The sequence below is a fragment of the Temnothorax americanus genome, unplaced genomic scaffold (assembly GCF_048541705.1).
Source record: "Temnothorax americanus isolate GAGA-0224 unplaced genomic scaffold, ASM4854170v1 Scaffold29, whole genome shotgun sequence".
NCBI classification, from domain to species: domain Eukaryota; kingdom Metazoa; phylum Arthropoda; class Insecta; order Hymenoptera; family Formicidae; genus Temnothorax; species Temnothorax americanus.
The window spans coordinates 2,026,731-2,043,705 of NW_027509432.1; the positions used below are offsets into that span (position 1 = coordinate 2,026,731).

General features: G+C 44.5%; 1 protein-coding gene across 4 annotated transcripts in view; it reads left to right on the plus strand.

Annotated features, from left to right (window-relative positions):
• Positions 1 to 16,975, plus strand: part of Gprk2 (G protein-coupled receptor kinase 2) — a 77,863-nt gene that overhangs the window by 41,527 nt on the left and 19,361 nt on the right. Inside the window, exons 1-3 of one of the 4 annotated variants that reach the window (XM_077410436.1) lie at positions 5,072 to 5,843; positions 13,656 to 13,868; positions 14,958 to 15,420. In XM_077410436.1, the coding sequence (XP_077266562.1) occupies positions 15,369 to 15,420 (52 nt within the window). In that variant the 5' untranslated portion in view covers positions 5,072 to 5,843; positions 13,656 to 13,868; positions 14,958 to 15,368. The other 3 variants (XM_077410435.1, XM_077410437.1, XM_077410438.1) reach the window with 3 other exon arrangements.

Consider the following 16,975-nt stretch of genomic DNA (forward strand, 5'->3'; position numbering starts at 1 on the left):
CTTGCGATTCTTCTGTCGTTTTATAAGATATCAAACGTGCTCCAAAATTCGTAACGCAGCTTTACTTTTAATTTAGAATTATATTATCATATATTTTACGAATTATGTAAAACATATAACACAATGAATATGTTAAATACAGTTTTAAAGAGAAATTTTTTTTATATGAACGATAAAAAGATAATTTCAGTTACAGCAATTCGAAATTTATATAATAATAGCGATGTAATAAAGAGAACGATGTTCTAAACAATTACTGAAAAGATCTTTGAAGATATTGTAACAACTCGAGTAAAACTTGGAGGAGAGATCTAAACTCAAACGTCAGAGCAGAATTATAGTTTTCTTTGCACTACGAGTCAAATTTTATTTTAGTATAGGCAAGGATCAGAGTTGCTTATTATTGTTTCTAGGATTCGCCAGTTCACTCTGCGTTTTGGGCGGAAGCTGCGTTCTACTTCCGAAAAATTTACGCGCCCAGATTGGCCGGTCGGTATCGACCAATTCCTAATTTTGCGAATGAACGCGATTCACCGAGATGATTAATACTGGCGTGCGCGCGATGCAAATCGGCCGTTTATAACGTTTCAAGTCTCGTAACGTTGCGGAAACGCGCGGCATATTGTTTCGTCGTGCACGTAGATGAGAATCAACTAGTTTAACTCTCAATTACTACGGTTAAATTCGGGTAATCGTGATAAGGTCACATTATTGCGACCCCAATAACAAATTACGTTAAATGGCACTTGGAAAGCAATTTTGGCTTTCATTATTTACCTGTCTTCACATAGAGAATATCATACCTTTATATGCGAAAGTCTGATGACACATAAAGAAAAAGGATAAATAAAATAATAAGCTCTAACCACTCGAGCGCTTACTCCCATAATCTTTGCGAAATATCTTGAAGCAGGTTTGACCTCGTTATGGTACTCGAAAGCGGTACGTCTATATTGCGACGGCTTTTCAAGATAGGATATTTCATATACCGCAATTTATCATCGCTCCACGTTGGAGAGGATTAAAATCTAATAGACAGAGAATAAAAATAGAGAAAGATAACATGGATGTAATAATTTAAAAGATAGCAGAGCTGATCTCGTGGATCTGACAATTATTTCAACCTTTTTCAAAGTTATCTAATAAATACGTTAAGTATCGCAAAATTCAACGGTCAAGAGCCATTATTTTCTATATTAATTATCGAATTCAAAATTTCACGTATTAATATTATTTATTTTCTTTAATTTTTATTATTAAGGATAAGGATTTTTTTGTTCAGTATCGGTTTGTCTATATCCAATTTTACGGGTCAGAAACTGGTTTCGAACATCCTTATCGCGCGCAGATGCGTCACGTTCTATCTCGTGTTTTTTCATTATCAATGGATCGACCCGATAATATACGCGTGCCGAGAAAATGAATAAGTGCACCCGTATGGTTTTCTCTTCCGCTCTGACGTATTGGACGCGAATTTGAGTGTCATCGTTCGTCGTCAAGAGTGGAAGGTAGATAGCTCGATCTGAAAAAAAAGTAGTTCAGAAAGCCTCCCGTGAGACACGGTTCTCGTCATTCAATATACGTATCACTCGTAATTATTGCGCAACTACCATCAGAGATCGCAGGCTTTATACTACCTCAAGTGGAACGCCGGCGGGAAAAAGCGAAGAGTATATGTTATCGCATTAGTAATTAACAATAAGTCGTTTTTATACACGGAGAGAATTTTTCGTTATATTTTACCGTTAAACTCACTACAAACTTGGGACAACTTGGCAACCAAAGAATTTTTGAAATATACAAAAGACATTTTACAAACGACGTAATAAAAATTACCAAACAGATTGGTAATTTTTGAAAAATTATTGACTATATACATATATATCTTACTATATATATTTCAGTAAAATTAATCAAGCATATTTTATATTTTATTGTAATTAATATATTTTATTATGGTAGATATTAATGAGAATAGCTCGCACACATAAAATATTCTTCGTAATATATGTTATCCCACAACTACCATGATTTTCAGGGTAAATTCTAAGAGAAAATTCTCTCTGTGTAGCATTAAACGTATCGTAAATAATTTTTGACAAAATTTGTCATGAATTCTGAATAACAGAATTTATAACAAATATTAATAACAATTCTATTTCATTAAATATTTATTAAACATTATATTAATTTATTAAATATTATATATAATAATATAATGTTAATAATTCTATATGGAATTATAAATAGAACAAAAAGAGCGTCACGTTTTGACTCTTATAAGATAATTTTATTATTTATTTAATCTTTTATTTTATCATGTTATCACATATGTTATCTTACGGATGACACGTTATCATCTCATCATGTTATATTTTAAATTATTTACGGGTGGAATATATGAAATAAAAAATATCATTGTCTATGTGCCGGACACAATAATTTGAGCGCGACTTGAAAACACGTGTCAATTTTTCCTCCGTCTCCGTTCTCCGATTGATCGCGACTTCATCATCGGCGATACCGCTATAAAAAAGAATTCATATAATTCATGTAACGGACCGCGCTTTTGATATACGCTTCCTTCCATGGCGCAATCGCGTGCGAACGAACGCGTGGTGAAGCAATTATCGTGTGCTATTAGCGAAAACGGCCCACGGCTAAATTCTTGACATACTTAGACCATGAGGAGCCTCTAACGTCGGTCGGGGTGATGAAGGGGCGAAGGGTGTTTTCTGGCCCGTAAACGATTTCTTGTGAACGCGACTGAAAAAAAGACATTTCTCTCTCTTTCTCATGCAACGCAGATGATTGCTTTCGTCACTAGCTGGGATACGGTTCGCTCGCATATACTTATTTCTTTATTTTCTACTCAAGATTTTCAACGAGCGACACTTAACCCGCATAACATGAATATAAAATTAATAAGATATATTAAAAGAGTCTAATAATACGAATTATTTTTAACTGCAATGTGATATAACGAAATCACATTGTTTGGCAACACTCATTTTTTTAATGAATGTTTTTTTTATCTTTGCGTATAGGATATTCGGAGTTATACGTGGTGTAAAATATATGGTATATCAAACAAAGAGGAGAGAGCACGCGTAAAAATCGATATGGATAAAACAAATATTTGATTGATGAAGTTCGTGTCTCAAGTATACTAATACTGCATAATCTTCTCGTACAATCTTCATCGTATAATCTTCTCGTCTTTCTTCCTTGCTGGTAAACGCTAGAGTTTAATTGCGACTTATCGTTCGACGAATCAAAGACGGTCGAAAAAGTGTCACGTCGAGATGAATAAGTAAGAGTTTACTATCGGCGCTCCCCGGCTGAATTATTAATGTCCAATCGATACCGGCACGAGGCCTATTCGGCTACTGCTGTTGACGGTGCGCGCGCGTGTGTGTGTGTGTGAGAGCGTGAGTAACGGGTTGTTACAAAGACTTGAATATGGAGAAGCGAAAGTGGAGCGCTTTTTTGTCGCGCCCACGACGACGAGGAACATCATAAATCGCGATCGTGTGTGCGCAACGGCACGGGGATGCTGCAGGTGCTGCAGATGCAACGATTGGCGTCCGCCGTCTGATCGCAAGTGCACGTTTCACTCGATTAAGCACGCAGCATCGTTGAGCGGCTCGCCGATCGTCCGCTCGATGAGTGCGCTTAATTTAATAATCGCGCTTTCGGTTATAACGAAAGTATCCCGCTTTAAGAAAGATTAAGGATTAGCAAAGACATAGCGTATACCGATCGAGAAAGAAAGGAACAGATTTGGAAAGCGATTCGAGAAATCTGCGACTGTAGCTTAATTTATGGAAATTTCCATAATGTATATGGAAATAGCTTTTATATCCCGTCATTAAAATTCATGCGGGAGGAAAGCTCTCACGCGGGGGAGAAAAAAGTTTATTCAAATTTTGTGATATCCGCTTGAAATTTTAAACTGTTTAATCGTTATTATATTGCGAAAATGATCCACGTAAATCGCCGCGAAAGCAAATTTTAAACTGAAGCTGAACGCGCCAGTTGAAGAGTTGGTTGGAAATTGTATTTTGAAATAGTTACACCCGGGCTGAGCCGCACGAAACTTTGAAGTAATTTATTTCGTTCCATGAATCTCCCTTTATATTACGTTTACACGGATCGTAGATGTATATGTAATACACAGTGTTTAGTATCTGTCGAGAGTCTTCGAGGGGCAAGTATATCATTTTTATAACGTATCATTTTTATTTGCCGTCGAGCATTTACGTGCGAAAAACGAGTCTAGACTTCGGTGCAATATTTATTATACCTACCGGAATCACCCGTAATCGCTTGCATAGCGGAATATACGGGCTATCCTCCACAGAAAAATTTCCTCGTATCGCCGCCCTGAAATTCACCGAGAGGACTCCAAGAAAGATCTTGATTTCTTCCGGACATTCCACAGGCGCTCTGTTTATCTCGCACACATTCCCCGTTCCGCATTTCTTGCATATCGTTTCAGCGTGTCTGCTGGCCTGCTATTAGAACAGGCTGCCAGTTTTAATATCTTTCCGACAAATATAACGATAATTGATATATTTCGAAAATTATTATTAGTTTATTATACATTCTCACACGAATAAGCTTTAGATAATGCAATTATTTAACTTTAAATAATATAATTATTTAACAATACTTACTTTCGGCATTAATGGCATTATTGCTACGAAAGAAACTGTAATAAAATCACCATGAATATCGTTATTTAACCAATGATTATTACCCTGATGATAAATATAAAATTCCATAGAAAAGTTCATTTAAATTCTGTATGAGAAATTCGATTAGAAAACAATTATACTTCACGCAGGATTATATAAACCCCGCATTGTGTTTCTTCCGTGTTATTTTTTTCCCCGCGCGTTTAAAATTCGCGCGCCGGCCGGCGCGGCGGCGAGCAATGGCGGCCGCATATCGGCGGCGGTCGATACGAGGACGAGTCTAGGGACTCCACCACGCCCAATCGCAACCGTCTGCGCGCCGCGCGGTCGGCGCGATGCGCAGTGCGCCGAGTGCGCGCCGTCTCGCTTTCTCCGCGCGCGTCGCGCGTAGGCAGGCCAGGCAGGCAGACGCGCCGTGTCCTTCTCCGCCATCGCTACGCAAAGGAGAGAGGAGAGCGCGCCGGCTCCCGCTCCCCCCACCACGCCTCGCGCCTCGCCGCCGGAGGCCGGAGTGCCGGAGCGGCAAGCGGCAGTTGCGGCACGCCAGTCAGTCGGTTTTTGTCCATCGTGCGGTGCGGTGCGCGGCGACTTAACGCCGCGAGGGAACGACTGAACGGGAGATTTTACGCGATCGGGCACGCACAGTGAAACGGAAATCCGTTCGTCAAGCGAACGTTCGCACGTTCGTGCCGCGACGACGCCCGCGACCCGTGTCGGGCGCGCATTCCCGATTCCCGATTCGGAAGGAAGGAAGGAAGACAAGTCGCGTTTCTCGCTCCATCTCTTTCTCACCGCGGGAACGGGGGGGAGGGGGGGGAGGAAGAAGCGCGCCTCGTGGGCCCCGTGCGGCGGATCGTGGCCGCGAGAGACCGGAGGCGCACGGTCGGCCATTGTGCTCTCTCTCGTCGTGTCGCCGATACGACCGCGCGTTATCTGTCACCCTCTGACTCCCCGAAGTGCTCAGTGTCGGCTTATAACGGGTGAACCTGCGAGAGGGACGTGTTACGCGCGCCGCAGCTCGCCGCCGGCTATCCACTGTCGGAGCTACGTCGCCGCCGACCGAGTCGTCGTCGTCGTTATCGTCATCCTCATCGTTATCATCGGCGTCACATCGTCGTCGTCTATCGTCAGCCAGCGCTAGAGGTAAGTCAGGCCTGTCAGGCAGTCAGGCAGACAAAGACGAAAACGTCGCGTGCGTCGGCTCGTTTTCACGCTCCGCTCCGTCGCGTCGTCGGCGTTTCGCGCGGAGCGGAGCGGAGCCGGGAGCGAGACGCGAGAGAGACTCCGTCGGTAACGACGTCCCTCCCCTCCTTTCCTCCTCTTTTTTCGACATCCTCGCCTCTTTCTTCTCTCGCGCGGATGACACGCTACCGTTCTGGCTCGTCGCCGGCTCGCGTCTTTGCTCCCCCTGCTTAACTCCGAATCGCGGAGACTCCAGGGTGCCTCTTCGGTAGTTTGTACGAGCCAGCGTGACAGATCCCGTGCCGGCGGCGGCGTCTGCAAGAGATGAGGCACGAGGGGTTAGGGGGCGGGGGCGGGCGAGAAGGGAACGAGCGCCTGACGTTTCGATCTCTCGGCGAGCGCGCTCCCGCGTTTCCCGCGACGCCACGCATTCACGCACGCACGCACGCACGCACGCACGACCCCCCCAAGTTCACGGCTGTCGCGGCGGACAGGTATGCCCGTCTCGGAGCAGCGAGAAACTCGGAGTTTCTTGTCGCGTGTTTTGATCCTTCGCGAACCCTCGAGGCTCGCTCTTTTATCCCAAATGTTATAATGATATACGTATTATTATAACTTCAGCTTACATCGCCAAGAAATGAACTTGGTTTATAATTTTCCTTCGCGCACTCGTATCCATTCGTTCATCCCGATTGTTGTCTCCCGAAGTCGCGTATAAGCTCGTTGTATTATCATCCAAAAAAATACGCGCGCGAAAACATCTCGTTCACGTCTACATTGATACTCGGTAACAGCTGACGTATAGTAAATTTGTCTGTTATGATTTCTGTCGATAGCGATTCGAATACTTTCGTTTAAACGCGAAAGACACTCATTGAACTTACTATCTCGATCGTTTCCGTGGAACCTATCCTATATTCGCGTAAAGTGTCCCGGAACACTTGGCTGTTATTCTTTTGATTTCTATTTCTTCGACTTCTCTTTGACCAATTTAACGTTAATTCTTTTCCTTGACGGAGACACCGCGGGAAGTACGCGTATTTTACTTCTCAAACTCTCTGTTTAACTTATATATATGTAAACAAGCTAAATTTTAAGTTTGTCTGAAGTTAATTGAAAAGCCCTTCTTCTTATGGTTTATTTTCTCACCTTGAGCTTTAGAAGTCCCCTATAATCGTTAATTAATCCAATCGTTAATTACCAGATCCCTCGATACCGTAGCCGGGAAAACGTTGATTCCGGTGAATCGGCCTGGGGAAACCTCAGGCGGCAGGAACACGTGCTCGATAAACACTTATCCCGCTGCTTGGGGCTTGAACTTTACGGTTTCAGATTGGTTTTAAAGGTGCGCGCTCGCGCGCGTTTCTTCTTCTATTTGCCACCGACGAGGGCAAATAGGAGGACGGTATTAAACCATCGTTGTCGTCGTTAGACGCGATTGCCCGAGTGTTTGCTCCGCAAAGAGAGAATCCGGTCGGGCCTTTATAGACCGCGTGCGAGAGAGTCGGATATTTCGTCGGTTGATAGCTTTATTATCGGTAGACACGCGATTAATAATTCGTCGTCTCTTCACCGCGTCCACCGTTTATCTGTTCGACCACTACCGCCGAGCGCAAATTTGCGTATTAGATATTCAATGCGCTCGGGCTTTCGAATATTTATATCGAGTTTACGTAAGGTATACACTGTTGAATTTGCAGCGTCAAATTATACTCAATTTGAGTCATTTTTAACCATTTTTTTAGGTCGCTGCGCCCACTTGCACCCTGAATTTAGGCCGCGGCCTATACCTGCTCAAATTCGACCTGAATTATTTAGGCCGCCTGCTGTAAACGTTTGATGGGCGGCCGAAACTTGCTTCAGGTCAGACTTTAGGTTGAATTTGAGGTATAGGTCGCGGCTTAAATGTCCCGGTGTACCCGTGCCTTTATGTCACTAATTTAACTGAAACAATGTTAATTTAACTGAGCCAATGGAATTAAAATAATATTGTTTTGTGTTAAAATAATAAATTTCGACACACATGCTAGTTAAAAATGGCAAAACTATTATTTAACTCCAGGTTTTTTATCTTTTAATACTTAAGAAGTAGCAGTAAAAGACCAAGTACGTATCGGTAAATTCTTTTTTCTTCCAAATTTTATATATAATATCGAAAAAGATACGCGAATCGGGAGCATCTCTATGGAAATTTTCGCATTTTCTTTCTTCGGTTCCCGAGAGCATTGTTATCTCGCGCGAAAGACGAACGTCCAATTCAAATAGGAACCCCAAAGGTTTCCCCCGGGGAAACCTTTTGGATTTCCTCGCTTTCGCCGCATATATAGCTAAACGTTAAACATAACCACGGGCAATGGCATTCTACGTCAATTCGACACGCGCCAACAAACGTGACGCTGTCAATGCGCGGGAACAAGGCGAGGGCGGGAAGACTTGGCAATAAATTAGCGCGAAAATTCGGCTTTTGTCCGGCGAGAGAGAACGGCAAACAGAGAGAGAGAGAGAGAAAGAGAGAGAGAGAGGGAAAGCGAGCGTCAGGGTCGTCGAACGAAGCTTCCCGGGCGACGAAGGTATATACTTGTATGCGCTATATGTGCCTCGTTGACGCGACCAGCGCATGACATGCCGGTAGCACACAGTGTAGGACTTGCAATATTCATTTACATCCCAATGCCCGTCGTCGCCGCCGCCGCCGCCGCCGCCGCCGCGAGTCCGTACTCCGTAGTACGGAAAAGCGTACTACGTCCTTCCGCGCGCACGTGCCCGGCGGGGCCCCGGCCGGCCGGCCGGGGTGGTTGTCGGGGGTCGAAGTGCTTACTCTCCACTGCAAACGTTAACACGTCGTCGGAACGCGATGAATAAATATGAAGTAAATCCTGCCTCTCGAGCCCACTTCAGACACGGCGCGTAACTCCTCGTCGACGTAACTATACCGGCTCTCCTTATTGTGCGACGCGCGAGGTAGGAGAAATTTATTTGCCGAATCGAGATTAGACCTGCGCAACCGTTTGACTTTCCTCCGCAAACGGAAAATGCTGGACGGGTCACCGGTAAAGCCGTTTTTAATAACCATAATTTGCATTATTTGCGATTTTAATTATGTCATGTATTTTATACGCCTGATTGCTTCTCGTAACAGAGTTTTCGCCTTGTTAATTATATATAACGCTCATTAAATATAAAATAACTAGATTTAACGTACGCCGGTCTTTCATTCCTCAATGAGAGAAAGATTCCGTACCGTTATTCTGCTCAATGGGGCCTGCGTGACGACGCGGATGTTACGTATATGTATAAGGTATCGCACGTACCGCAAAACCCGTTGAACCGCAATCGCGGCGGACGCCCTAGACGAACCACAGACGAGGAAACATTCTTCCGACTTGTCACACGTACGTCGCAAATTGCCGTCGGGTATCCTTTACCTACCGCTAAAACCGTCGTGAGTGTCGTGACACGGTAATATACCGTCCGGTGAAGTCACCCTAATAATGAGGTCCGCGCGTCGAACGGCGCGGGCGGATTGCAAATTACGGGCTGGAATATGAGATTGAGGCACGGAATTCGAAACTTCCGCGTGACATGACGCGGGCGATCGAAATTGAACGCAGCCGCGGAATATCGCAGTATGCGAAATCCGATACTCCTTTCTAGGTATCGCTAACTAACTAATATCGAAAGGTAAAATATCAATGTCAAAGGTATATCCGTTACCGTGTCTCGATATCGACGGAGCATCCCTAACTCCCTATCCCCATTATCCACGTGACTCACGTGGAATAAAACGAACGGATTCGGAACTTTCACCGACGCAAATTTTTTAGCGCGATTAAAAACAATCACGAGGCACAACGATAAAGCAGTTTCATCATTTACATTCTGATTTTCGAGCTCCGATTAATTTCGTGTCGCGTAACGCTCTTTTGGCGATATTTTCAAGACACGCGAATTGAACGTGGACGTGCCACGGGAAACGAAAGGATTGCTATTTTAATTATGCTTCTCTCGCGTATAACGAGAACGAAACACAATGCGCTGCGCTCGGTCGACCGTTGTCGCCCGCATCGGAGCGTGCAACTTTCGTCTAGCTTAAACTAATTTCGCAACGCTCGTTATACGTCGAACATTTGTCAGCCGAAAATAAAGCAAGCTCTGCATCCTGCGTAATAGTGGCGCATCCAAGGCTGTTTTATTATTATATTCGCGGACACTCTTTCTTCTAACAATGCACGCGAAATCGCGACTAATGTTCTTGCAGCGTCGTTTCATTTTCACCTAAAAAAACTTGCGATTTTACATCTTTTTTTTTCTTAATTATATTTAGTTATCGCGAACTAAATGCACATTATATTATTAAATTAACGTAGATATAATGTATAAAGATATGTATAAAGAATTGAAGAAATAAGGGCAGGTTTTTAGGTTCAACAAATGTAAGTTATTTTTAATGAAACCGGAGCACTTGTGCTCGAAAGTTTGACCACTCTTTCGTGTATATGAATACGATTAACGCGAGATGTTGCAACGGCGGTTTAAAGCGCTGGCAATTTCCCTTTTTCTCTCTCGCACGTGGGATACGACTGTATATAGTCTCTCTCTCGGATAAATTTTCAAGAACCCGAGCCGACAATATACCTTGCTGAAAGCCGCACTAAAAATTCCGGAAAAACTCATCTCCCGCGCTGCGTTGCAAATTATCACGCGTTTGAGACGAAAGTGAGCCAAGGTGATCCATAATCCGGGACGTGGATAAAGGGCGGACGCCGGATATTGAAATATCGCGTGGGTTAAGGGCCGATTGTAAAAAGGCACTCGCGCTCCAATTTGGAGCTCGCCCGATCGTAAACGTTTATTATTATCGTCTTTCTGCGGAGAGAACGCACGGCGTTCCTTCCTGTCGGCCAATAGCCATTTGCGCTGATACGACGAAATTGGCTTTTCCATCCCCTTCTCGCGCACATATACACACGTACATCGTGCATCCGTATACGCCGTACACGATATCATACACACATACAGATGCGCATATACGTGCACATGGTGTCTCGGGTCAACTATATATACACTTACTTCTTTGACCTGTGGTCAATTTCGAGGGAATCTTTTTTGATTGAAGATTTGACGAGACATCGTTTTATTGCTTCTTAAAATTTTTCAATATATACCTCAAGGATCGAACGTTGAAGTGAGTTTGACTTTGAATTGTCCGAAAAGCTACAATTTAGCTTTTAAGCTTTTCGCTTTCAGTCCGTTCGTAATTTAAAATTAAGCTTCCTTCTCGACGTCCATCACGTGAAGGGAAATTCAATTCGAAATCGGCCGAAAAACTCGCCGGTCGTCAAAAAAGAGAGCACGATCGATCTGAGACACTATATACGCGTGGACGCGCCCGCGTTACAACGCCTATATGATACCGTCCAGTCACGTATAAACTGCATTTACCGATTGACACAATGCGAACGCCTTTAATGCTTATCAACGTCAGCGGCGATGTATTGTTCCGTCGCGCCGTTATTGGCAATTTCTATTTCACCGTACAACGCATATATCGCGGCCGGCGATCGGCGAAGGGGAATCGTGAATCGTGCACGCGTGCGTGGCGGCGGCGTCGCCTCGTTCTCAGGTCTCAGCTCTCGAGAATTTCAAAGGCGGGCGACTCGTCCCTCCCTTTTTTACCCTCTTCACCTTCCTGTTCCCCCCCTTCTCACGTTGAATCGCGTTCGCGATCATCGTGGCATTTAAATTGATTCATGCCGATGTACATACGAGACGGTTCGACGCGTGTTTTGCGCCAAACTGTCCCGTCATACGCGCGATCGCGAAGTTGGTTCTCTCCTCCACTTGACGTCGCGGTAAATTGTACGCAATTTCCGCGCAATGGTAGAAAAAATGCTGCTAAATCTAACGATGACGGAGTTTGTAAAAGGAGATGGAATTATTAGTCGTGCGAAATATAGAATACACGCTAGGCGTTCTTCAGGCGGAGGAGCAAATATTAGCGCGGTGGAAATGGAATTAATGTTTGAAAAGGCCCCGAGAGGGAATGCGATAGCAATTAATAGCGGGGATACTCTGTTAGCGTGCTCGGGAATCCAGACGCGCTCGACACGTTGCGCGCCGTTGCTTCGTTCGTGTCGTCAATTTACAGTCGCGTATCTCTCGCACAATGGTATGAAAACCGCGTCGCATTCCAGAGCGCGGCGGGACGGTGCATCGCAAATGGTTAACACTCCTCGCCACATTCAGAAACCTCTTTTCGCCCCAACCATATTTCCTCGAGAAAAAATTCTATGCGGGACGTAACTTTCGAGAGAAAGCGCGACGCGCCACAAGCGCATCTCGCATGCCGTTTTATTTCTGCGATATAACGATGTGATTTATAATAATATACATGAAAATATGTTTTAAAGAATACAAATATAAATAATTGAACATTTAAAATAGCGTAACGGTATAAATAATAGCATACATTTTATATAAAATATAGGAATGTAGCTAAAGTAACGTATACCACGCAAACGCTCATATTCAACGTGATGTATCATATATTGCGAATAACACACGTTGCAATTATTTGTGGTTTACGTTAAAGTGAGAATATAGTTTGAAAGATCGCTCTTTACGGTCAGTCATTACCGTTAAAAGCTCCAATTTCGACGCGCCGCGTTTCTCCAGCGTTCGTCCATAGCTTCGAGCGATCCGTTACGCAGAATTAATCGAGTCGGCTTCCGACGAGACGGGCGCGATATCGGGAAAATTAAAAGAAAAGAGCGTCTCGCCGGCCAGAGTCCGCTCCGCGCGCTCGGGAGAGGATAATTGGAAAGGGCGCCGCGAGTTCAATTTGCGACGGGCAGGGAATCCATCTAATTCCACCGGTTTTCTAATCCCTCTTTCCCCCCGCGCGTTTCCGCGGTTGTACGCAGGCGAGTCGCATTAATTAAAAGCTTCGACCGGATATGAATACGTGGAAATAACGCGCATTCCGCGGCTCTTATTAGATTACCGTCGGCTGTCGCTGTCAACGCGGTACATTAGTGTTGCGTCGTTATCTTTGTCTCTCCATTCCTCTTATCCTCCGTCTCCTTCTCCTCTTCGATGCACCTGTCCGATGCATCGGCCATTCATGCATACGCACATGTGTGCCAGCGACGACGAACGAGTTCACGCGATATCCGATTTTTAGACTTTGAGAAAATATTTATGAAAAAAATATGGGGATTCTCTCGTATGCTGTTATATGATCCCGTTGGTGCGTTTGCTTTAAAATGCTAATGAGAGAGCTATCAGTGTGATGGGAGATATATGTAAAATCAGCTAACGTGTCGCTTTTTGTCGTTGTCTTAATGTCTTTCGTATGTAAAGTAATACTTTGGAAGCAAACCATGTATGAGAAGAATTTATTATTTCTAAAATAACAGTAATTATAATGGATAATTAATATTGCATTGATTTGTATCAATTTAAATTTGATGAATGCTAAGGAATGTCGATGGGTGATCATATAATAAATAGAGAAACCTTCTTAAGGCGGATCCAGATTAAGCTAACAAGGACGCACGATCACGAACGAACATGAATATTTTCCTTAATATGATAATAAAAACTGACAACGGAACGTATTCAGTATAGCTTGTTCGTTTGCATTCTCCGCTCAATCTGGATCCGGCTTCTCGCATACCTGGCTTCACTAGTCAGGTTCCAAAGTCCCAGATATTTTCACAGTGTATAAAGACAAGCCAAATTCGCGATTTTTTTTTTTTTTTTTTTTTTTAGGATGCGCGTGCACGGGAGCGAGGCCGCGAGGCGGTGCGCTCGAGTAACGCGCCGGTGAACGCGCGAAGAAATGAAATGCGCGGGGAGGAGAGCCATTAGGAATCCGCCGTTCTCGACGAATGTCATTCACCCTGCGTGTGCACCGTAAGAAGAAGAAGAAAAAGAAGAAGAAAAGAGAAGAAGAAGCATCGCCGCGGAAGAAGATCGAGCGAAGTGAGTGAATTGCCCGCACGCGAGATTTCGTACATCCAATAATTCGTCGTCGCTCGAATCTCCGGGGTTTCTCGTCGGAGATCGGCCATCCGTTAACGCGCGTTTTGTCGGCTGACCCCTCGCCCCGTCCGTTCCGCCGCCGGCGTCAGAAGAGTGAAAGGCAAGCACTTCGCTATACACGCGGCGCCTCTCGAGGCGCATCCCGCGCGGATTCGCGCGTTATTTTCGCGAGGTCACGCTGAAGCACGCGCGCTCCGCGGAGTCTTCCTTCGTCGTCCATTAACGTCTCGATGTACAGCGCGCTACTTTATTTCCACAAAGGATAGCCTTGTCGCGTGACGTCTCTTCTAACGCACGCGAATTTAAGTGTAAGTTCAAGTCACGTCGCTATACTCTCACTTTTGACCGAGTAATCTCTCGATCGACCGTTCTTTCTCACTCGCTGTAGGACGATTCTGACTGAGCTGTGGATAGAGACGATAAATTCTGTCTAAATGACCGTAGTGAAAGAGCACACTTGTCAATGCTCTCGCGAAACCGCCTTCGTCGTCTTCGTCGGGGAAAGGATTGATGGAAGGTTCGATTGAGGAAGTGTCCGACGAGTGTTCGTGGAGAATCGACGCGATCGTTAATCGTGGTTTGGACAGCGAGAATGATCGCGGAGAATTCGCCGGTGACACGTGTCGATTATGCGACGAGCTACGCGGACGAGTTATTTGTGTCGAGCTCTCTAATTCCGTCGAATTCGGAGGTTCGGTGGAGATCCACTGAGAGCAGTCTACGAATGGTGATAAAGCTTCTTCCGTAACGCACGCACATTACTCGTGGCCGTTGATTTTGCCTATTAAGATAGAAGAGGTTCCAGACTGATGAAATTATCCACCGACTAATAAAACCCGGGGATTCTCACCGTTATTTGCTCAACGCGATGCGATCTAGTTTTTCTCAATCTTTTGGCACAGCAACGTCGCCTTGCACCGGGATTACTTATTCTAATTAGCCTAATTGCGAGCGAGAACGATTTTGAAATTACTCGCCAGCTTTCGCGCAAATTCTGCATCTAAGAGCAGACGCTGTTTTTCCTTCAAGGAAAACTACCGAGGCAAGGAGGCTGCGCCGATCGCAAGAACGCGCTGATCCCTATTCCGAGGCGTTTCTCTCCCGGGAGTCGAATCGGAATCCCAAATGAGTCTAGCCTGTCGATCGATCGAACGGACAACCGTTTGACGCAGCATCGAGGTTTCCTGGGTCGCGGTGGTTCCGTATCGAGACACGTCGGAGAAGATACGCGAAGATCCGCGCTCGTGCCCGCAGGAGAACGCAGATGGGAGTTTGTCTGATAGGAGTTCCATCAACCTCGTGTGACAAGAATCGAACGTATTCCCCGCGATCGACTTCACGACCGCCGCCGCGTCCCCCGCCGACGTCGCCGTCGACCACGAGGCCTCTTCTTCTTCTCCCACCCGATTCGGTCGCGCAAATCCGATCAAGCTGGAATTGATGGAGTTGGAGAACATCGTGGCGAACACCGTGTACCTGAAAGCGAGAGAAGGTGAGTCTCGCTTTGTGCGTTGCCATTCGCTTTCAGATTTTACGTTTAATATATTTATCCGCGAGAATTATCGATTGTACACAGCACGCTGAATAATTAAGATCGGCATACAGAATAATTAAACGAATAGGTGATTGCGATGAAAAGATTCGTGCGGTTTTTATAGAAATATATATTTACGATAATTATTTTTTATGACGTATTAATTAATACTTCAAATTTTATATTATTTCCATCCCTTTTAAGAGCGGCTAGGTGATCGCAGGAAACTGATGAGGAAATTCACGCGATAGCGACAAGGATTGTTTTATGATGTGTAATAATTGCGCGCCGGTTGTAACACGTGTCGAGAACAGTTATTGAGTTTGGTCGATTAGCGCGCGCTGAATGTACAATTCTGGGCATTGTGTATCCTACTACGTATAATGGCCTTCCCGGAACAACCCTATAACAGAGCTTTCATTACTGAGAGTTCGGCCGGGCGACATTTATTACGCGCGTAAAGTCGCCCCGCGCAGTTTTAGCCGCGAGATTGAACGGTTCGAGTTTAACGCGCAATATGCAGTCGCATGAATCGTTATTTTCGCGTTTAATGCGTTTCGAATTGCCGTCATCGAGAAAATTAAGGCCATTAGGCGCGTACTTTTTTTTGCGACACGCGCGATTCGGGATAAATATTTCCGCAAACCCGTGATTACGAATGGTGATTACGTTCTCGAGGGGATTCAGTCGTCATTTACGGCTGAGGAGAATAAAAAAACTCTCCTCTCTTTAGAATTTCTCTCGCGTTACGAGATTTACGTCAATTTTTAAAGCGCTGTAGATCACGGAAGGCGATAAAGCAACGCGTTAAGAACTTGCGCGTTAAATATTTTTTTTACGCATTACATGCAATTTAAGTTATTTTTATCGATAAGAGAGATTCGTCGGAGACATTTATAACTAATAAAATGGCGGCGATTTTGCATCTGTCACTATACACGTGTATATATATATCTAGACACGTGTTGGATCGAGGAGTACTTATTGGAGTGAACGTTAAAGCATTTATGATGGCTTGTTGTAGGTGTCCGTATTTTAATGCGCGCGTAAAACGATCGTGATGCTCGCGCCGACAGTTTAAGCGCCGTAACGCGAGCGATAGATCGAAGCAAAAAATCTTTACGACGAGAGGATCGTCTTTTTCTTTCCGCTCGGCCCGACGCGACGGGTGTTTTAGCACGCCTATCGTCATAGGCGCCGGTAAAACGCGAAATAAAATAAACAATCGTTCTTTCGCCTTATCCTCGGAATTTTGATTTACGTTAGCCGGACATTTCAAGTTTATTTTTGCGAGTACTATATAGGCGATTCCAAATTGTTCAGCCTCTCTCTTCGATCGGTAGAACCAAATTATGACACGAGAAATATGAAAAGACGGGCTCGATAACAATGACGGAGGATGTATTAAAAATTAAGATATAAAAAGAAATGAAAGAAATTATATATTAATGTGATCTTTTTTTTGGAATTTCGCGCTCGAAGAATAGAAAGTACTTATAATAGCAAATTGAAT